The sequence below is a fragment of the Hoplias malabaricus genome, chromosome 2, assembly GCF_029633855.1.
Source record: "Hoplias malabaricus isolate fHopMal1 chromosome 2, fHopMal1.hap1, whole genome shotgun sequence".
Taxonomy (NCBI): Eukaryota; Metazoa; Chordata; class Actinopteri; order Characiformes; family Erythrinidae; genus Hoplias; species Hoplias malabaricus.
This window is the reverse complement of record NC_089801.1, coordinates 66,325,880-66,347,812: the sequence shown is the minus strand read 5'-3', so window position 1 is coordinate 66,347,812 and position 21,933 is coordinate 66,325,880. Positions and strand designations below refer to the sequence as shown.

General features: G+C 38.9%; 1 protein-coding gene across 2 annotated transcripts in view; it reads right to left on the bottom strand.

Moving 5' to 3' along the window:
- Nucleotides 1-21,933, bottom strand: part of dachc (dachshund c) — a 64,592-nt gene that overhangs the window by 23,683 nt on the left and 18,976 nt on the right. Inside the window, exons 2-3 of one of the 2 annotated variants that reach the window (XM_066659649.1) lie at nt 14,676-14,791; nt 10,350-10,475 (exon numbers count right to left, since the gene is read on the bottom strand). In XM_066659649.1, coding sequence (XP_066515746.1) covers nt 10,350-10,475; nt 14,676-14,791 — 242 coding nt within the window. The remainder of the gene's footprint in view (nt 1-10,349; nt 10,476-14,675; nt 14,792-21,933) is intronic. The other variant, XM_066659650.1, reaches the window with a different exon arrangement.

Here is a 21,933-nt window from a genome sequence, read left to right as displayed (position 1 = left end):
GGGCTCCTCTTCTCAAGAGGATGGAGCATACACTCGGAAGGTGTGACGGCTGGAGTGAACCGAGTTTAGTCACCAGTGATTTCTTTGTCCAAAAAAAAAGTACAGCCAAGAATGTGATGTGTTACAGTTACAGTATTTTAGCGCATACAGAGACAACAGTAACTTACAGTACTTCAGCGTTTTTGATTTTTACTTTTTATTTGTTTATTTTTATTGTATCCCACCAAACTATTATTTTTTTTATTATTTAAAATACATTTCCAGTGCAATCAGCTAAGCTAATCTAAACTAAATGTGTCATTTTACAATTAGAAATATTAGAATACTTACTATATTAGCTCCACATTAAAATTAAAGGTGCACTCCATAATTTTGTTTCATAAATATGAAGAGCGTGATAAAAAGTGTTAAAATAATAAAACTATTATAATAATAGTTAATTTATCAACAGCATCAGCATAAGTGCATTTCGTTCTTGGACCCAAACAGCTGTCCTTGTTGTTGTAGTTTGCCTTCTTGACCATTGGAGGTTGCCTTCACTAATGCCGTACTGCATCTGGTATTTGTGATGTGTGACCTCTAGTGGTTAGGCAAGTGAATTACAATAACACAGACAAGAATTACGGTAAAATTGCCAAGTGCACCTTTAAAGGGGCACTCTGGCCAAAATCACTACATCTGTTGTAAACATGCCTCCATACATACTGCACATTTCCCGTTAAAGACTAGAAAACCCACCTTCTGATAATGCAGCTTGACAGTGGGAGGAAATTGCTTCAGGGTGGATTTTTGCAGGGTGTTTTGAAATGAAGCTAGATGGCCAATTATGTGGATTTTTTAACCTCTTTGTGAATTTTTGTGGAGAGTGGAGGGTATAAGAGTTTAGCTTGATTGTTTTTAGTTTGGTTTTTATTGTTTTGGTTGATTACATGGTCTTGCATGGTTGTTAAGAGTTCCATTTTCTTAATATCTTCAACTACTAAGTCTGATTCTCTTGTTTTCCCATTAACTAAGAAGCAAACGTGAATAACCTTATGCTTCATGGCTGTTTTGCACAGAAATGTTCTTACTGTTATTTGAGAAATTAGTAAAATGGTAAAAATAAGGTGTATTATAACTACAGTAACAGTTCTCTTCCATAAGCGGGAATTCTCAGGACTCAGCAGAGAAGACGACCTGACGATCGGGGGCATGTGTAAGTGCTTGATAAGACTTGATAGCTACTTAATGACTTCCATCCTGTGGGTGTGTGAGTACAAGAGAAAGAGAAAAACAGGGAGAAGACAAACATCACGCACCACAAGAGTAAGCATCAAATCACAACGCCATGAGTATCCCCCATTATATGTGACGCAGCGTGATCTGTGTGACCTCGGAAAGCCCTGTGGCTCCCATTCAAACCGCTTCCACCAAATCCTGAAGATTGTTTAGTAATTCCTCTTAAAAAGACACTAGACCTGTTCCAGCCTGAACGCTTTTACAGAACAGACGTAGACATCCCGGACCAAGGTGTGTCTGCCCCTAAGTGGCTGTTCAGAAGGTGTTTAGTCTAAGAGTTTAGTGAGAGGGGCTTTGTAGTGGTGGGACACACACACCGGAGCCATTTCCACATTCCCCACCATAAAGCAACGGGGATTTATGGAAAACCAAGGGCCTTTTTTTGTTTTTCCCCACCTCCCCTCTTCCCTAAGCTGCAATTAATGCTGCCTCTGTGTTTAATGTCGAGTTTAGCCTCATGGAAATAATCACACGACATGAAACGATGACAGAGGCCAGACAAAAGGAGGGAGGGCCGCCGAAGATGATAAAAACAAAAGGGAGTTGTGTAACCATGGTTGAAAAGTGTTATTTGGGGGTCTTTGCGAGTGTGTGGGTGTGTGGGGGTGTGACAGTGAAGCAGACAGGTAGGGTGGTCTTTTATGTGAAAAAATTGCACACTTTTGAAGTCTGTAGGAGATACAAAAAAAAATCAAGGCTTTGGAGTTGAGGCCTGTGTGGAGTTTAAAGAGAATTTTTTAGGTTATTCCACTCAATACTAAATATAATAAGAGCTTTAGTGATTCCCCGAGGAAACTGATTCTCTGCATTTAACCCACCCACGGTAGTGGTCCATCAAACTTAGCAACCTTCCGGTCCCAACCCCACCTCTCTAGCCTCTGTGCCACAGCTGCCCTCATATGAAGCCATAGGTTGCTCGATAGTATATTTTGATAATTAAGATTCAATCATTTTTCTGATTTCTGAACATCTGCAGCCTTATTATTATTTACTTACAGGATTGCATGTGTTATACAGAGGCTACTTTAACATTTGGTACATCTGGTTTATGACTACATTAGCAAACATTGCCCTTACTATATTTAGCCCTTACTGTAGCATATATCATACAAATATTAATGTTAATACTGTTTTGTAACTGCAATGCATCATACAAGCTAGGGGTGGGCGATATGGCCCTAAAATAATATCACGATATTTCAGGGTATTTTGTCAATAACGATATTCTTGGCGATATAAAACAATCACTGAAAATAATTGTATTATTTCAAGAACAGACTACTATAACAAAATAAATGTTATATTAGTATTAATTATATTAAATTACTAATATATTTAATTTCGTATTTAAATTACATTACATTTTATTTTAGTACAAAACAATTTCAAACATTCAGAAGAAACAACAAATACATGTGTAAACATTTGCTTAATTTGGACACAACCATAACTTGTATCAAGATTCTGTATCAAGATATTGAATAAAAAATATTTATTTATATATATATATATATATGCCATATTACATGTAACCACATGACGTCATTAGGTAAACAAGTCAGAATATCATGATAATCACGATATTGTACTTTTTTTATTGTTTAAAAAAAAATTGCGATATTATTGCACACGATACGATTATGGCACAGCCCTAATTCAAGCTATAAATAATGATCAGTAATGAATAAACAGAAATAATTAACAGAAGATTAAATACCATATTAGAGTTAAAACGTAATATAAAGAAAATACTAGAATTATTCGGAACATACCATAATTAAATCAGTAACCACTATTAGTATTGTTAAACCTTTACTATTAATTAAAAAACTACTATGTATAATTATAATTAAGGATTATTAATTATGGTAATTATTTTCTAATAACTACTATTGTTTAGTAAGTAGTATAATCTAATCACGAACTTCTGAATACATTTTTCAAATTTAGCTATTTATATATTAGATTATATAGGGATGAACTGAATCATGAACCCTTCCACAGACTCCTAGGCACTTTTTAAATAAATAATTAATTCATATTAATTTTTTATTAACATTGTGATTTTTAAAAGTCAATACATACTTGATCTAAAATAACATTGGAACCACTGATGTGTGTGAAAGTACATGGATGATGCTGAGCCCTATTGTTTGTTTGGGTTGAAGAGTGTCTACACACTGGAGATACACACACACATACACATACACACACACACACACACACACACAAACAAACTCCCTCTCTCCCAGTGTCCCAGTCTTTTGAAGCTGCCACCCACAGTCATAGAGTCAATGTAGCTGAGCAGCTGCTCTTGATTACTCATGTTTACAGTGAGCATCCAGCATCTGCTGAGTGCAATCTCAAACACACACACGCACACTTTCACACTCGCTGCCTCTCACACCACACACATGCGTTTATGATCAGTGCTCACTCCCTGTCATGCACCTCACGCTTGTGAAAATACAAACATCCAATAATGAACACAGAGCGTGTAACAGATACACATACAATATGTGCCCCACCCGAACGAACACTATGTGCTCTTAACCATTATCACAATTAACTTCTACCAAATATGTGGATTTGCTCCATGTTTATGCATCCTCCTCCTTAGCTTCCTTTAATGTGTGCTTTAACTATTACTAAATAACCAAAGCACCACAAATAAATACACAAGTTATTAAGCACTTTAATTCATTTGCCAGTGTAGCACAAGTGTAGCAAATAAATATCACTGCAAAACCCTCGGGTTGTTTAGGGCTCTAGAGAGTTATTTTTAAGTTTTGGATGGAAACGAAAGGTTTTAGATACAGGCAAGTTACTTTTTCTTGTTTTTTTTGAAAGATTATAAACAGTAACAGCCCAAAATAAAGGTCTGGTACATTATAGAGTGTGCTAATATGCCATGATTCAACATATATCCATATGACAATTAAAACATGAACACATATAATGCATACATTCAGAGGTTTTCTCCTGTGTCTTATGTCCATAGGAGACACTTAAGATTTGTCCCGCCTCCTCACCTGAATCTCTCCAATTACAGCACTGCACCCACGTTTATAGCCCTTTTCACATATGAACTGTGGTGCTGTGTTGTTTGATCAAAAGAATGCCACAGGCACATAAAGGCCCCAGGCCACTGTGTTAACTTGTGGAAAAAGGTGTAGTATATTTTAGCTTTAGGTTACTCTTAAGCTGAAGAATAGTGTTGTAACAGTCTGAACTGTGTAATTAAGGTGTTGATTTGTGCATATCCACATAGGTCTTAGTAAAACTGAACAGAATTCTGCGTGACATTGTTTTCTATGACAATGTGAATGGAGCTCCTAGCTGCCTTTATTATTGGATGCACTATTTCCTTGTATAAAAAAGGAATGTATTTTTATTTATTACACAACAAACTAAAAACTGCTGATTGATGTTCTTTACATTGTCAGATACCAGCTCTAAGCAAATCTTCATGTTGATGTAATGTATTATATTCATGTGTAAATAATGTACATATTTGAATCAAGTGTGAGTGTGTGTGTGTGTATTCCACTAGATTTATACACTCATGGAAAATCTATTCCCTGTATTTATGCAAAACACATCCTAGCTCTTTTGAACTCCAATTAGCAGCAACAATCACAGGCTTCCTGTTGATATCTCTGTCCTTCCTGTTCAGTTTCTAACAGTCAGTTAAAAAGAGTACACAACTCTGCTTATCAAAACACACTCTCTCTTTATCTTGCTCCCTCTCTTTCACACACATGGCTCTGTTGATCTAATTATAACTAGTTATTCACACAGTGTGTTACTGTCTTCACACATTGTGTCTTTCTCCTGGCTCAGACTTTTTTTTTTAAAGGTCAGGGTGCTTCGAGACAGAGAGCCATGGCCACAGCCCCAAGACGCATTCATCTCTGTAGAGAGACCACCCAAAGGCACCCAACAAAAAAACACTAAACATATTATTGGTGGAGTACAAAGTTATCTACTTTATTCTTAGGAGATAGATGTAGCATGTATGGGTGTAAGGATCCTTAAAGTTTCTGATCAGTGTCATACTAGATAGGGTAGTGTCCCAATTCAATACATTTCTTGATGTAGCGTAAACAAAGCATGACTAAAAAATGCCTTGCACTATTGAAGGTGCTATATATGGTTCCAATCCTATACACTTTTGGTACAATTCAGCACATGTTTCTTCACATTTCAGTAGCAGGTCTGCCTACATGCTGGAAAAAAATGTGAGGTGTTTGGAGAAAAATGTTAGTAGCGATAAAAATTGCTACCCCATATTGAAACTAATTTACCCTTGGCCATCTCTGGATCCACCATATTTCTTTTGGTACAGTGTTGTTCTGGAAATGTGTGTGAATGAATCTGAGGGTGGGAGCTAATTCAGGAACACTGACAGAGGGAGGTCCAATATATCAACAGAAACATATACAGCACCTATGCTATCATATTCAGTCGTCTTAAAAGTAATTTCACCTTGAAGTGATGTTGTTGGTGTTGTTGTTCCACTTGCTGCTCCACCAGCACACATGCGCTATCCCAGGAGAACAGACTGCACTTCACACAGGTAAACACCCAAGGAAAGCCTCAAACCCAAAGCCACCAAGGCCCCGGACTTATGTGTCAGCGAGACCACACTGCCCATTTTAACTTGAACTTGGCAAGAAATACTGCTTGTTGGAGTCATACTTTGGTGTAAACGTTGGTGTAGTTATGTCAGTGGCTATGAACAACTCAGGACACTGTCTTTGAGGAGCTTGGTGTGTTCTCCCTGTGCATGTGTGGGTTTCCGCTGGTTGGAGTTGGAGTGAGGATCCAGAACCTGAGCAACCTGAGCACTTGGCCTCTCTTATATTTACGTGGCTGCCATCAAATCGTCACAGCAAATGTTTTAACGTCTAGAGTGAAGCCGTCACAGAACAGAAGCTGTTACTGCAGCAAAAGTGGTTCAAACTCTCCATCAGTGCCCTTGGTTTAGAAGAAACTTTGGAGAAGGTGGTGTCTCCAAACTTCCGGATGACTTTAAAACTGAGCAGAGATCAGGAGTCAGGTCGGGCGCGCTCCAGCGCTGTCAAACATCTCCCACCTGCTCCTCTGAGAGGCTCCTCATTACGCATACTGGACTATTCTGCTGATTCTCAGCTGATGGTGGAAGACTTAATGGAGAAGTGGAAGACATGGGCTTTGGAGGAAGAGGAGAAGGAGGAGGAGGCTGTTCAACTTCATTAAGTGTTCATCTATTATCAGCTGATTTCTTCCCCATTATCCCACAATCCTGTAGGAATCCTATTTCTCCCCCCATCAAATCCCATTATAATTTTGGAGGAGCGTTCCGCTTATCTGTCACCTGAAGCCCGAGAGAGGAGGGACGCTAATGGGGCTGAGTGAGGAGAACTGAGGCTCCGGAGACCCCCCCAACACAGACACACACACACACAGACACAGACACACAGTTCTACTCAGATCACTCTCATCTGTCTGTTCTCTTCACTCTTCTTTTTTGTTCATCTCTGAGCCCTTCCTTTTGCTTCTCTTCTTACTTTTCCTTCTCTTCTTTATCATTTTTTGCATTTTTTCTATTTGCTTCTCTTTGCGTGTATTTTTAGTTATTTTTTTCTTTGCTACACTATTCTTAATTTTGTTCCTCTTTTTCATCCTCTTCTTTACTCTTCTATTAAGTCTCTATTCTCTTCTCTTATATTTGCTTCTATTTTTTCCTACTCTTCGGTTTTCTCATTGATTTGTTTCTTTTTTCTTTGCATCTCTTCTGTTCTCTTATACTTCCTTCACTTTTTTCTCTTCATCTGGTGTCATCTTTATTCTTTGCTTAATTTCTCTTCTTTGTGCTTTTCCTCTTTACTCATTTTCTTCTCCTTTGTCTACTTGTCTTCTCACTTGTGTTCCTTTTTCTCCTTTCTTTGCATCTTTACCTCTGCTCTTGTTTTACTTTGCTTTGTTTCTCCATTGTTCTCTTCTTGTTTTTTACTTAAGCATTCTACTTTTTATTTCTCTACTTTCTACCTGCAGGTTTTAGTTTGCTGTGGAAAGTTGTGTGTTTAATGTCCAGAGGAATCTTGTTACTGTGCTTTGAATCTGATTTATTGCATCTCCTCGTGTTAAAGAATGTAAACGTTGTGTAAATGCTATAAATGATGCAACAGTAACAACTCCAGACGTCTTAGGGCTAATGTGGTCGTCACTATGGCACAGTGTTTCCAGTTCAGGGTCAGCTGGCATTACATTGATTTCTCTGGATTCACTCAGCAGATCAGCTTCTGTTCCTTCAATCCAGCAGTTATCAGTGCTGAAAGCAGCTGTCTGCGTTGTCTGTGTTGCATCTTTCACAATCAGCTTAAAAAGAACACTTCCTCTGTGCATTCTTGTCTGACAGGACGCCGTGACTCTGTCCAGAGCGGTCACTGCACTTCCTGTGTCCAGAGTCCTTCAGGGCACAGCTGTTCTAGGAATTTCTCTTTAACGAGGGATGAGCTCACATCCTGGTAATCAGGGCAAGGGGGTGTGCTGCTAAAAACAGAGCTCCAATCAAATCTGGAGGACCGCCAGAGTCACCCAGTCACATAGCCGCACCACAGAGCATTACAGACAAAACATGAAATGAGGTTAGCTAGCACTTGTTAGCCTTCAATCATAGTTTACATGGAAGTGAAGTGATATGAATGAAGTGGAAAAGTGAAGAAGTTGTTGAAAGTGAAGCTGTATGGGGTCCCAGAGTGGTGCTACAAATCCAGGCGCTAAGCTCCAGCCCTATCAGCAGGAGGCTGCTAGTTTGATCCCACAGCAATGCCACAGTCACGGACAGGATTCCAAAGAATATAACCCTCCCTCACAACACTTGCTAGCCATCATGCTAGCCAATAAGGGCAGTTAATGTGCTTAACACACTTGGAGGAGAAGTCTAATGACTTGCATTATTGACGTTCCAGCTATTATGTGTACATTAGAATACAACACAATGGAAGATCTACTGCCTTTTTGTCGGATGCTGTGGACACACCATAAATGGCCAAGAGCTGGTCCAAGCCTCTATTTCACACTTATATAATATGAGACTAACTTTTTATAAAATTTTATTCAGTGAGGTTCATCAAATCAGAAGTTGTTAAAAAACAAATATGCAAAAATATGAAAATACAAGCCATAACTCCAGTCCATGAAGTAGCAATATCTTCTAACAGAGGTATCTATGAGTATAGAAAAGATACAATGCTTTCAGCAGCAAGTCACCCTTGTGTCTTCACTGCTGAGCTCTGAAAAATGAACACTTCTGTTGACTGTGCATTTGTTACTGAACATAAAATCTCGTTGCAATAATCAGCAATGCCTGTAAATACACTCTTCTCATGCTCCAGGGAAAATCAACACATACTCTCACCTCGGTATGTTAAACTAAAACAATAAGCTGCTACAGGGTGTGAGATACAGAGATTTTAACATACATTTGGTAAAAAAAGAGGCAGTGTCCAAAACAGTGCCCTATATAGTGCATTATTATGGGGTTCTGCAATTTTGTAATAGTGTCCGAAAACATGCACTGAAACAATCCCACAGCTCACTGCAAAAAGTAGTGAACAATACTCACCATTCACAATCCATTGTGTTGTTTGGTACAAACCTGCATGAAATCATTCACTTCAGTCCTGAATTCAGGTCCCTACAATAGTGCACTTTATAGTGAGTAAAGTAAGGAATAGTGGAAACGGGACACAGCGAATGTCTATGTCCACACTGGTAGGTGTAAAGCAGATCAACTTGTGAAACTGGAGCTTTTAGTATGCTGCTGTGTATTCCATTACTATTTTAATGGATCTCCACGCTGCCTACACTATAGCGCACATGCACACGTCACCATGGAAACGTTAATAATTGATTAACATTAAAAAGTTTTAAATATATTGCTGTTCCTGTGTTTTCTTGTTCAAAATTGCTTGTTTTCAACACAAACAAATCAAAAATGTCTGCATTCATATAAAAACTAATGTAACAGCACTTAAGTAAGTAAAAAAAAAATAATGATAAATACAAAATGGCCACCAGTGTGTACTTAGAAATGAATAGCAATTTTGAATGTGACTCAGCCAGTCAGCTTATAGGACACTTTCACCAATCAAGCCTAACACAGTTAGAGACTATTCGACAAATAACAGAGACTGAGTGTGAGAAAGCAAACGGGAGAGAGTGCTGATCTGCAGCGCTCAGCCCCTTGCGCACCTCTCTTTCTGCACTGTATTAGTATTCTACAGCAAGACTGTGCACTCAAGGTTACCCTCACTCTAAACTGCTGAAGATAAAAAAACGTTCCTCCTCATTAGCATCTGTGGGTAAAACCTGGCTAATCTTATTCACACTTATCCCTCTCGTTGTGACATCTTGGCCCCGTTTTTCTATTCTTTCTCCCGGTAAAGGTTATGACCTCATTTTCTGAACATTTTCTCTCTCAAATCTGCTTACAAATCAGAGTTTCTCGAAAATAAGGGTCTGCTCAAGTGGGCCGTCTCCTAAATCCATTTTTTCCCCTTGAAGTTAATTGAATGCAATAATAGATGGTGCTGCAGAGGTGCGGGAATATAATTATATGAATATGGGTTGTGACTTTGTAGGGACTGTTTGAAGCTGCTTGTTTTTAATGCATAACTGCAAAAATATAAGACGGCTGCTTTTAAAAGTGTGCTATCATTTATATAAATAAAGACTAAGACTGAAACCAAAAAGTAAGCCAATGTCACTAACGTACATGCAGCCTGTCTGAGACAGTGCACAGATGTGCTTATTGTGTTAGAGGGTGGAACGGCAAGCACTGAAAACCTTCTATGTGAAAAGTATTACTTCTCTCAGTCTAATTACTAAATTATCTTTGTTACACTTACGCAATGTCTCATTTCTGTGGTGCATTTCATCCTTTCTAGGCATGGCCACTGGCTCTTGACTGCTGTTTTAAGTCACGGCTGTGGTCAGGCCTAGTCCAAGAAAAGTACTCATAAACACTTGGAGTGGTGAGAATGCCTCTGAATGAAACACATGTTTCTGTGGTTTAAACTCACCAATACTTGAGTTAACGTCTCCGTTCTCTGAGTCGGCGGCGTGGTTGTTACTGCTATGGTAACTGCTCAACACCTCCATCTTAATCTTCTTCTTCATGGCTTCTGCTAAAGTAGCAGCTGTTAAACCTATGAGAGACAGAATAAGATGAATGTATCAATGCACTTACTCAAAAATCCTTTAATAACCGTTATGTTAACGTACATTTTGCCTTTGTTTCAAGATTAGAAAATATTTTTGGCGTTTGTTCAATTGGAACAAAAATACATAGGTACAGCAGCTGGGAATAAAGTGATTTAAAATTTGAAATGGGAAAATATACTTGAGAGGCTGTCAGTGTATTATGGGATGAGAAAGTGTCTAAAATAATGCTGCATCACTTTCCTCAACGCACTTTCAGTAGTTTATTTTATGAAGGAAGACAAAGTCAAGGACACAGTTATGTAGAGAGTGAATGGCAGAGGAAAAGCAGACGACACCATGCTGATGTCAACGCGTCCAGTCTATTAATATCCTATAGCAGTGTCAGAAGCCTGGTCTTGCACTACTGAAGCAGTTCATAGAGTGCAGTAACGGGCTGTTCAGAGATCAGTGTGTACGTATCTCTGAAGGGGCTGGAACACACTGACTCAGGGTGGGCCGGATACAGACTGCATCCCCCATCACATGCGAATAATTAGCATTCACACTGTCAGGCACCTGCCCAACGTCACGAGCCTCCGCTAACACACACTGACTTTGCCAGGGCATGTGTGTGTCCTCAGCGTTAGAATGTAATTCAATTAAGCGCAGATTAGCATCCCTTCACTGCACAAGAGGATGATGCTGACAGCATCACCGTAGAGTCCATTTTCTCTTCTCTTCAGTTTGGAAACACTGTTTCTAATAATATAAAGCCACTTCTGTTGCAGAAAAGCACATAAAATGTTTCCTAATATTTGACTAGTATTATAAGGGTGTTCCTCTGGAACATAGTTGTTAGAATCTGAACACAGCCACAAAAACATAAGCGGGGTTTATTTATTTTGAGTTATTGGCTGTTTAGTTCTGGATCATACCCATCACTCTTACTCAAAGGTTGGATGGTGCTTTACACCTCTTTAGCTGATGCTTAGAACTGAGTATGTTGACCTCAGGGTCATGTCCAGTAAGAGCACAAGTGGAAAACTCTATATAATGCCCTAGGTTTGAACAATCTTCGTCTTGAAAATATTACTCAAGTAACATATGTAAAAGGTGACAAGGATTGTTGATTAAATCTCAGTAAATAACATTAAATATTGAGGCTGCTGTTTTACAAGCCTTGATTTTGTTTAAAATGCTGCTCAATTTGCACTGCTAACTACGTAGGCCGTAGGGAGCAAGGCAACTCGCTACATATTGAGACACGGCCTTAACGTAAGCATTATCACGAACTGTGGAGCATAGCTGATCATTTTTATGTATTTCTAAAATAAAGACATTGCTTTTCTCCAGGGATTCGCTGAAGGAACTGAATTTCAAAGTGAAAACACTCAGCAGGCCGCATTCAAACAGAGATCTGCTACTTTAGCTGGCTGGCATTTACACTAACTGAAATTGGCTACAGTTTATGGGCAAGTATGAGGTAATTGGCAGCACTGTGTGTGTGTGTCCGTGTGTGTGTGTGTGTGTGTGCGCGTGTGTGAGTGTGTGTGTGTGTGTTTGCTTTCAGTTGCTCTCCAAATGCTTTCACAAAATGTCAAGATCAGAGCATGAAAGCCAAGGCCCCTATTCAGCCAGCAGAGAGGATGATATCAAAGCGTTCCTCTTTCTCTCTCTTCAAGCCACTCAAAGAGGGAAAAAACTGTCCTCTCCCTCTCTCCCATATTCTCTCTCTCTCTCTCTCTCTCTCTCTCTCTCTCTCTCTCCATATCCCCAGAGGCCTTTGAGTTCCCATCTCCATAGTTGACATTGATAGTGTGACCTCTGCTGAAGATAAAAGAAAACTTGAAGCTGCCTGCACTATAGATTCACCAACACAAACACACACACACACACACACACACACACACACACACACACACACACACACACACACACACACACACACTGCTCTCTCTCTCAGCTGAGCTTTCCCTCACCTGATCTTTCTAAACGAGTACAAATGCATGGGCCCCTCTTTCTAGGGAGTGGAGTGGCAGGGTATTCACTCTCACTCTCTCTCTCTCTCTCTCTCTCTCTCTCTCTCTCTCTCTCTCTCTCTCACACACACACACACACACACACACACACAAACACACGCACACGCACACAGCCAAGGGAAGCTCAGATATCATTGCACAGCAAATATGCATTTAGCTCCACAGGCAAACTACACTGGAAAGTACATTTAACTGATGCATTAAATGTACTTGACTCAATTGTGCGCATCATTCTTATAAACACCATTACGGCCTACAGTAAGAGGACTGAGAAAGAACACTGTTGGTGTACTGTGATTTAGTAATGTGTAAATCATATACACGGTGTAAGTAAATTATGCAGTGCCTTTGCTTTTATGTAGGTTGGTAGCTATGACAGTAGGGGAAGTCTTTACCATGGGTTCATTACCATGATAAACGTCATCAGGATATGCTTCTTATCTGCGAATGTTCTGTATATTTCTAGAACACTGAACAACTGCATGCACCATAAAACAAATATAGTCCATTTATAGAGAGCCTGGAAACAAGTTCAATAACTGCATAAGCTGTGTAGGCAAAGCCTGGGATGTGAGCAGTGGAACAGTTAAATATACACATATATACAGCAATAACAGTTAAATACAATACAGCGCTAGGGGGCTTTATTATTACCCTCTAGCCATTGCATGGCACCAAGGGCTGAGACCTATGCTCATGTGGCAGCTCCAGAGCATACTGCCCTACTCCCAGTGCTTTCCCAAATAAACTACTAAATAAATTAGCACTGTCTGCAACTGCATGTTCAGATGCATAGCTAGGGGAACCTCACTGATTAAGAGTGTCTTGATTCACTTGGAAAGATGTGTATGTTTTGCTGCCGTGCTTCTGAGCTACTTTTAGGAGCATCTATCACACAGCTGGAGGTGAGTACGTCTCTGGGCCGTGTGTAATTCCTTTTAATTACAACACACGACAAAGGTCAACCGAGCCGCAGTGTTTCAGTGCAGCTCCAGGCCAGAATCCACTGTCTCAGCAGAAACGGCACACCAGAAAAACACAACAAATATCTTGCAGTTACACTAATTAGATTAAAGGCCTCCAAATGAATGTGTGCTGGTGCAGCTGATGTACAAGTGCCCTGAGCCTGTAACATACCTGCCAGCACTTGTTTACGCAAATACTGAAATAATACTCAAATCAAGCTCAACACATTCACCCCCAGCCCAAGGAAAAATTCATCATCATAGTCTTCACCAGAAGTTTTATGGCTTTGCTTTAATGAGTGTTGCATCTATGTAAATCTGCTGCTGTTTTTATTTTATTTCAAAGTGGTATCCAATTCTGAAGTGGACACTGAGAAATTTGACCTCATATTCACACAAATATAGGCATAATTACAAAAACATTGACATATTTTGGTTTACAAATATTCTCCTTGGTTACAAATAATAACAAAGTATACCTTATTTAATTATAATCATAATATCATATCATAGCATTAGTTAGTTAATTTACGCATCACATTTCCACTACACACTATTTTTCTGTTTAAAACATTTACATCATGAAACCTTCAAAATGTCCACCTTTATTTCAAAAAGAAATAAAGAGAAAGTAATTTATATTTACAGTCTATCACTGGACTTTAAGATATAAATATATCTTATATAATATATACGTTATAAACGTAGACATTGTTTGTAAGTTGGTAAATTAAAAATGTACCTGTACAGGTTTTTTCTAACAGTGGAATATAATCCAAAATATAGAGGTGTTCGAAATTTTAAAATAATTGACAAAATAAGAGAAACTGTTTACCATTATCATTTTTAAAATCCTGCTGTTGTCTTAACTGCGATTTGCCAATAAAATGTGATAATAATTTATTACATTATTATTATTGCTTGGCCTTAAAGGAAGCTATTACATTATTATTATAAAACATCATCTTCAGTTACTGACTGTTTTATTAGTAATCACTAAAACAAAGCTATTTTAAAGGTTTTCCAGATAAAATAAGGCCAGACACTGGTTTTATTATTGGGTTTTATTTGAAAAGTGATTGTCAATTCCAAACAATGGAAGGCCTACAGTAAACTGAGCTGAAGTGTATTAATAATTCTGTAGGTTTTGTTTTTTACTGAGAAAGCAGAGGTGAGGTTTTATGATGTTTTTTTTTTTTACCTGTGTGAGACATCATTCCTGAGGACATGAGCCCAGATACAGAGTGGGGCAGGATGTGGGGGCTATCCGGTGAGGTCACACTTTGAGTTCTTTTGGGGGGTCGTCCAGGTCTGGAGCTGAGAAGAGAATATAAAAGAACACAGAGCTGGTTCAATTGACTGAGATGAATATGAGTGTGATTTGACACTATTGTGTTTCAGGAATAAAAAAGGTATTGGGTTTATCAAAGGCAGGAACACCTCAATGCACTAGCATGTACATTCATTTACAACCCCCCCCCCCACACACACACACACTCACTCTAAACAAGAGTCCTGGATGTATTCACAGGACACAATAAGAGTGAGTAAATGCTCTCAAGGACATTCATGTCTCTCTCTCTCTCTCCTTTTTCAGTAATTAGATCACACAGTAGCCTCATCTCCTTTTTCCACAATCAGCCGTTTTTTCCTCATGAATAATTCACAGCGTGAGCCTCGTTACCTGCTCCTCCGCAGACTTCATCTCTATTAGAGTTTACATACGCTCAAAATCAACACATCTCTCCACTGAACACACACACTCAGCTCCTCACTAAGCTGATTCTCTGCTCATGCTCATGCTACTCATAGTCTCCTCATTTGTAGCTCGTGAACAAGACAATGTCAAACATCACAAGACGACATTCACCTCAATGTTACGGAACCCAGAATCTTTTAATGAAACATTGAATACTGTTACAGTGATGTACTTATACAAATGATTTATTCATTCATTGTCTGTAACTGCTTATCCAGTTCAGGGTCACAGTGGGTACAAAAGCACAAGGCGCAAGGCGGGAACACACCCTGGAGGGTGCGTCAGTCCTTCACAGGGTGACACACACACACACACATCCACTCACACCTAGGGACATTTTTGAGTCACCAATCCACCTACCAATGTGTGTTTTTGGACCGTGGGAGAATACCAGAGCACCCAGAGGAAACCCATGCAGACACAGGGAAAACACACCAAACTCCTCACAAACAGTTACCCGGGGGAAACCCACGCAGACACATGGAGAACACACCACACTCCTCACAGACAGTCACCCGGAGGAAACCCACGCAGACACAGGGAAAACACACCAAACTCCTCACAAACAGTCACCCGGAGGAAACCCACGCAGACACAGGGAGAACACACCACACTCCTCACAGACAGTCACCCGGAGGAAACCCACGCAGACACAGGGAAAACACACCAAACTCCTCACAAACAGTCACCCGGAGCGGGACTCGAACTCCCAACCCCAGATCCCTGGCCACCATGCTTCCCTTTATAAAATATTAGATAAACTCAAAATTAAAGTGGCAATATTTTTAGATATTGAAAGACGTCAATTTAGGAGAAAAGTTAAAACATAAAAGTTACATTTTATGTCCAATTTTTGTATAACTTATTAAAAACTCCTACGCTTAAGTGTTGAAGTGATACCAGGTAAATCTAAGCTAACAATTCACAACAAATATGAATGAATACAATTAATTAGTCATCTGTTATGATGTTTTTCTATATTTTTATTCTACTACAATGTTTGGGGTACAAATGTAATATTTGCTTTAGATTTGAATGTTATAAATGTTACTATATTTCATTCTTTATTATTATTATTATTTTATTTAATTTTTTGTTGATGTTAGTTCAGATTTAGTCTGTTTGCTGTTGTGTTTCAATACATCTGTGCAGCACACAGGCCCACATCCCCCCAATCCCCAGCACGAGCTCCAATCAGCCCTCATAAAATATTAAACCCACCGTTTGCCCTTTGAAAACCCCGCTCTCTCCATTCCCTAATTGTTCAGTTTCTTTATCTGTCCGCTGCAGAGTGTAAATAAATGAACAAAATGGCATTTTTTTTATTATCGCACGAAGTGACCTTTTTAAACTAAGCAGGATTATGACAGGTTTAGCTCTCACCTCTTCCACAACTCACGCTACAGTAGGGAAAGAGTGTGTGTGTGTGTGTGTGTGTGATGGTATGTACCGAACAGTGGGACAGTAGATTAAAAAATTAATTGAAGACTCTTGAATAAAATCTGTTAGTATTCACACATAAATAAAATATATCAACACAGTTATTGATAAAGGTAAATAAAGAGAAAGACAAAATTATTCAGTCCGGGTGAGGAGTTTAGTGTTCTCCCCGTGTCCGTGTGGGTTTCCTCCGGGTGCTTGGTTTCCTCCCACGGTCCAAAAACACACATTGGTAGGTGGATTGGCGACTCAAAAATGTCCCTAGGTGTGAGTGTGTAAGTGAATGTGTGTATTACTGCTGCCAATTGCCCAGTGATTCCGGGTAGGCTCCGGACCCACCGCGACCTTGAACTGGAAAGGTGCTTACAGACAATAAATGAATGAATGAATAAATATCATCTTCTTCAGAGCTGCAATGGGTCAGGAACCTACCCAGAATCACTGGGAACTAGGCAGGAACACGCATTAGACAGTCCATAACAGGGGCCCACATACTCACCCTGTCACTCGCACACCGACAGTTTTGGAAAATTCTGAGTAGTCAATTCACCTACCAACATGTGCTTTTGGACCGTGGCATGTGTAACATGCTGCACAAACCATGCTGCCTTCAGATAAAATGATGTTGATGCAATTCTATTCATATGGAAACAGTGTACATATTTGAATCAAGTAGCTCACAATATAAAATGCATAAGAGTAATTTCTTTTTTCAACCTACTAACTCTTCATTCACAGTCTCCCCCAACTCCCCCAGTACCTGTACCCTTCCTGGTCTCCTAACTATATACACAATAATACATACACATACATATATGTACCCCAAAAAATAAATAATAAATGAATAAATGAATAATGAGTAATTCTTAAGACTCTTAGTTTAAAAGTTGGTAATAACATGCTTTAAGTAGCCTATATGTGACTTTAGTGATAAAACAGGGGTATTAAATGACATATTACAGATCTGCTCCTAACCCAAATGTGGTGGTATCTTGGTAGATACACTTAGGATTTTAGGAGCTAAACACACCTAATAAAGGTAGAATCAATAAGAGACACTGAAATCAATACAAATTTAATTCACATGATGGGATTTATTTGATGCGAAACATACATTAATCCAAGCCTCCTGGAAGTCCTACATAAAGCACTGACAAATTGCTAACTGCATCCACCACCCCCACCCCAAAAACAAAAAAAACCTCTATATAATCAAACAAACAAAGACATTTCCTCTGCTGGCAGCCAGCCGAATATCCCCCAACATCAAGATGTTCAAGTTTCCCTCATCGTGGTGATATCTGGTGTCCACAAAAAGCTAAAGGGGCTATATTACATGCACACAGACACCCACACACACTCATGAGATATTAGATTGTCACATTTCACTCCCTGATGCCTTCCGCTCAGCTTCTGTCACTCATAGCAATATGTTTCAAGCTCAAACACATCTGCACACGCGCACACACACACACACACACATGCCATCTTTCAAGTCACGGAAGCTGATGCTGACTGAATGTGTATTAATGTTGTAATGATGAGGACTTATTACAGTATTGCTTCTAATAAAAGCTCAGGCCTCTCCAGAGCTCACTGTTCTCTCGCTTCCACAGCTCTGCCCAGCTCTGCCCTCATGGCATTTTTAATCATTCCTAATGGGCAGTGTTTTAATTAAAACCATACTGACAGCACCAGATTAAATGCGGGTTTAATCCGAGTCATGCAAATGAATAGCTCAGGGAAACGCAAAGGAAGATTGCATGCATGATAGGATAGATATTTCCACTCCAAATCTCACCCTCTCACCCAAAAAAGGGGAAATACATTCTAAAAACATAAACAGTAATAGTAATAGAAACAGTAAAAATGATATAAATGATCACAATTATTTTATAAAAATCATAAAATGAAAATAATTGTTTGATTGTTTATCTCGGTAACTATTGTAAAAACTTCATCAGAACTGACTAAAACGGGTCTTTCAATAAAACACAGAGAGAGAGAGAGAGAGAGAGAGAGAGAGAGAGAGAGAGAGAGAGAACAAAAATGTAACTTACCACTCAGGGTGCCTTTGAGGACATTTAATTAAAATCTAATCCCACATTCATTAAGGCTCACATAAATTAAGCTGTCATTCATAAGATTTATGGATTCTCATTTGCATACCCCATACAATTCATCAATTACTGGGTATGAAAGGGCCACAACACCCTCTGGGCTGCCCACTGACCGGCAAACAACAGAAAGAGAGAGAGAGAGAAAGAGCGAGAGAGAGAGAGAGAGAGAGAGAGAGAGAGAGAGAGAGAGAGCAAGAGAGAGAGTGAGAGATTCTTGCTTAATCTAATTATCTGCCTCTGTCCATTTGCACTTTTCTATTCCACATCAACAGCAATTAAAGGAATAGCATGACTAAACTTGCTAACATGGCTAAGATAGCACTATAACAGTTAGCATGACTCCATTAGCATGATGTTATTTGGTCGAACTTAACATGAGATTTATTTACCTGAAAATTCCTCTAAAATGGAATATTCCTGCTTGAAATCTTAACATGAGGTTCACAAGGAAAGTAAGACAAAAAGGTGGAAGTAACTGACCTGAAAATATCTATCAGAGATACCTTAATAAGAAAAAACAATATCATAACTGTCTTCAGTGGGGCCATGTAACTGTACAGTGGCCAATGCTACAGCTACCAAGAAAGCAAACTCTGTTATATCCTCTTTGGATATAATACTCTTAAATAAAGCTAGCTCATACAACATAAAAACAAACCACATTTCCCCCTCTTTTAAATCAGTCAAATATGCCCACAAACAAAAAAAATGTTCATGATGTCCTTTATTAAAAAAGACTTGTGTCTAGCATAAACAGTATTTAGCATAACATTAAACAAAATTTTGTTACACAATCTATTTTATTTCCAACAAATATAGCTAATGACACTGTTAGCTAATGAAGCTAAAAAGTAATACTTTGATGGTATCAATTGGTATTTGTTTGCAATTAGCAATATTCGTCAAGTATCCTTTAAAAATCTTATTCTTGCAGTTTATTTTCCTAAGTTATTCATATGGAGATTTGTGATATTTTCAAAATCATCCCCAATGCCAAGTACCAGTTAGAGGTGAACTAACAGAAAACGTGAGTGCAAGGAAAAAACTTATTAATATGCAGAGCTAATGAAGCACAGAATTGGATACAGGTGTGTGTGTGTGTGTGTGTGTATGTGTGTGTGTGCGCGCATTCCAGCTGGAATGCAAGACATGTCTGTTCCAGCCACAAACAACATCAACATAAACAAGCAAACATTACAGAATCAAGTTCAATGCTGTTAGCGATAAGTGTGTGTACACGAGGCATTCCAGCTCTGCACTGATCAACATCTTACAACTTAGTACCATTTCCTGTTGTTAGAAAAGAAACAAATCCACAGTATACACACTGAAAATCCAAAATTATCCAGACACATAATTAGTGAATGTAATAGGTCTAATCTATAGAAAAACACTACCAATAGAAGGAGACACTCTAAAGCATCTACAGCTGTGAAGGAAACTATGCTTAGTGCCTGCAGTGAGCAAAAGGGGTATAAAGACCATCAATGGAACTGTGTCTTTTGGAGTGATGGAGTTACAGCCAACATCTTTAAGATTTTCTGGAGTAATCTGACTTCAGTATCTGACCTCAATGATACTCTAATTGCTGCCATGATATTCTCACAGCTTTCTCAGAAAAGGATGGCACTGTAGCAAAAGTGGAACAGTTATAATGGCAAATAGATTTGAGGTAGTTTCTGATGCTTTATGACATCTTAAATTTGTTACATTTTGTAATTGTTATAAGATAAAATAAGATAAGACTTTAGTGATCTCGAAAGAAATTGTAGTGTCACATTACAACACATAGTGCACAAGAGATAACATTCAGAAATAACTATAAATGTAGCAGGGATATAGGAGTGGGTTACAGGGGTAAAAACTGATGTGGTACTATCCCAGTAAACAATTAGCCGTTGATTCAACGTTGAAATAACGTAATGACTGCTGTCTAATCAACGTTCTCTGAAGGTTGAAAATGAAAGTTGAAAAGACGTCCAAACACAGACATTGAAAAGACGACTATTAGACGTATTTTGGACGTCCATTGATGTTATTAATTGGTCCCGAAATAAATTACTTGTATAACACGCGTTTTGGACTTCCACTGACGTTATCGATTGGTCACCACTTGATAACTAACTTATTAAGATGAATTTTGGATGTCCATTGACGTTTAAAATATGTCCTTGATGGACAGACTACTTTTAGACCTATTTTGAACGTCCAGGGATGTTCCTTGTTTACTGGGATGAGTCTGAGGAGGGTCTATATACATATGAGTTCTGTATATGACACATACAAGAGCAGCCTTAGCAGGCATTGCACTAAGAAATATAAGCCAAGTTGTCAGTGAATATATTCTTAGTACTAGGAGCCACAGAGCCAAAAATGGTCAGTCCAGAGAGCAGAATAATAATGTGGACTAGCAGCAAGTCAGATAAAAAGCAGTGACAATGAGTGCATCATATTTGTATAAATGACAGTACGGACTGGACATATAACAGTATGGTATAGTTCAGCACAGTTCAGATAGCAGGAGATCAGTCATGTTCCTGCAGTAAGGAGATTCAATGTAAAGCCTTATTGCTGTGGGAAGAAACAACCTCACACGCTGCTACTTAGCACAGCGCAGCTGTATCAGTCTTCCACTGAACGTGCTTTTTGTATTGTCCATAATGGGCAGCAGCTTTTAAAGTGTCAATTTTTCTGCCACCACCTCCAGAGTGTCCAGTTTATAGAAAAGGCCTAATGATTTCTGGACACTTTAAAATACTGTAGCTCCATTTCAGGAGTAACAAAGTATTGGACACCAAATGCAGACTTGGCTTATATCAGATTCTCACCATGTTTACCGTAGTAATCTCTAAAAGGCAACCTTCACCCAAAGCCCATGTAAACTTTATTTGTATTTTCTTTGAGTGAGTGCCTTTGGAGGATTTGGAAGCTGTTATTTCAGACAACGTACCTAGTCAATGTTGAGTTGGAACGTCCATATTAATAATAGACTGTCGCTAAAAACAATAAACAAGTATGTTTGGGTGGACTGGCCCTTTGAGGAAACAACAGAGGGTTGAAGCTGGGGGCAGATCTGGAAGGAGAGAAGCAAACATCCTTTATTCAGGCCTCAAACAGGAAGTCCCTCCACCATGGGCAGT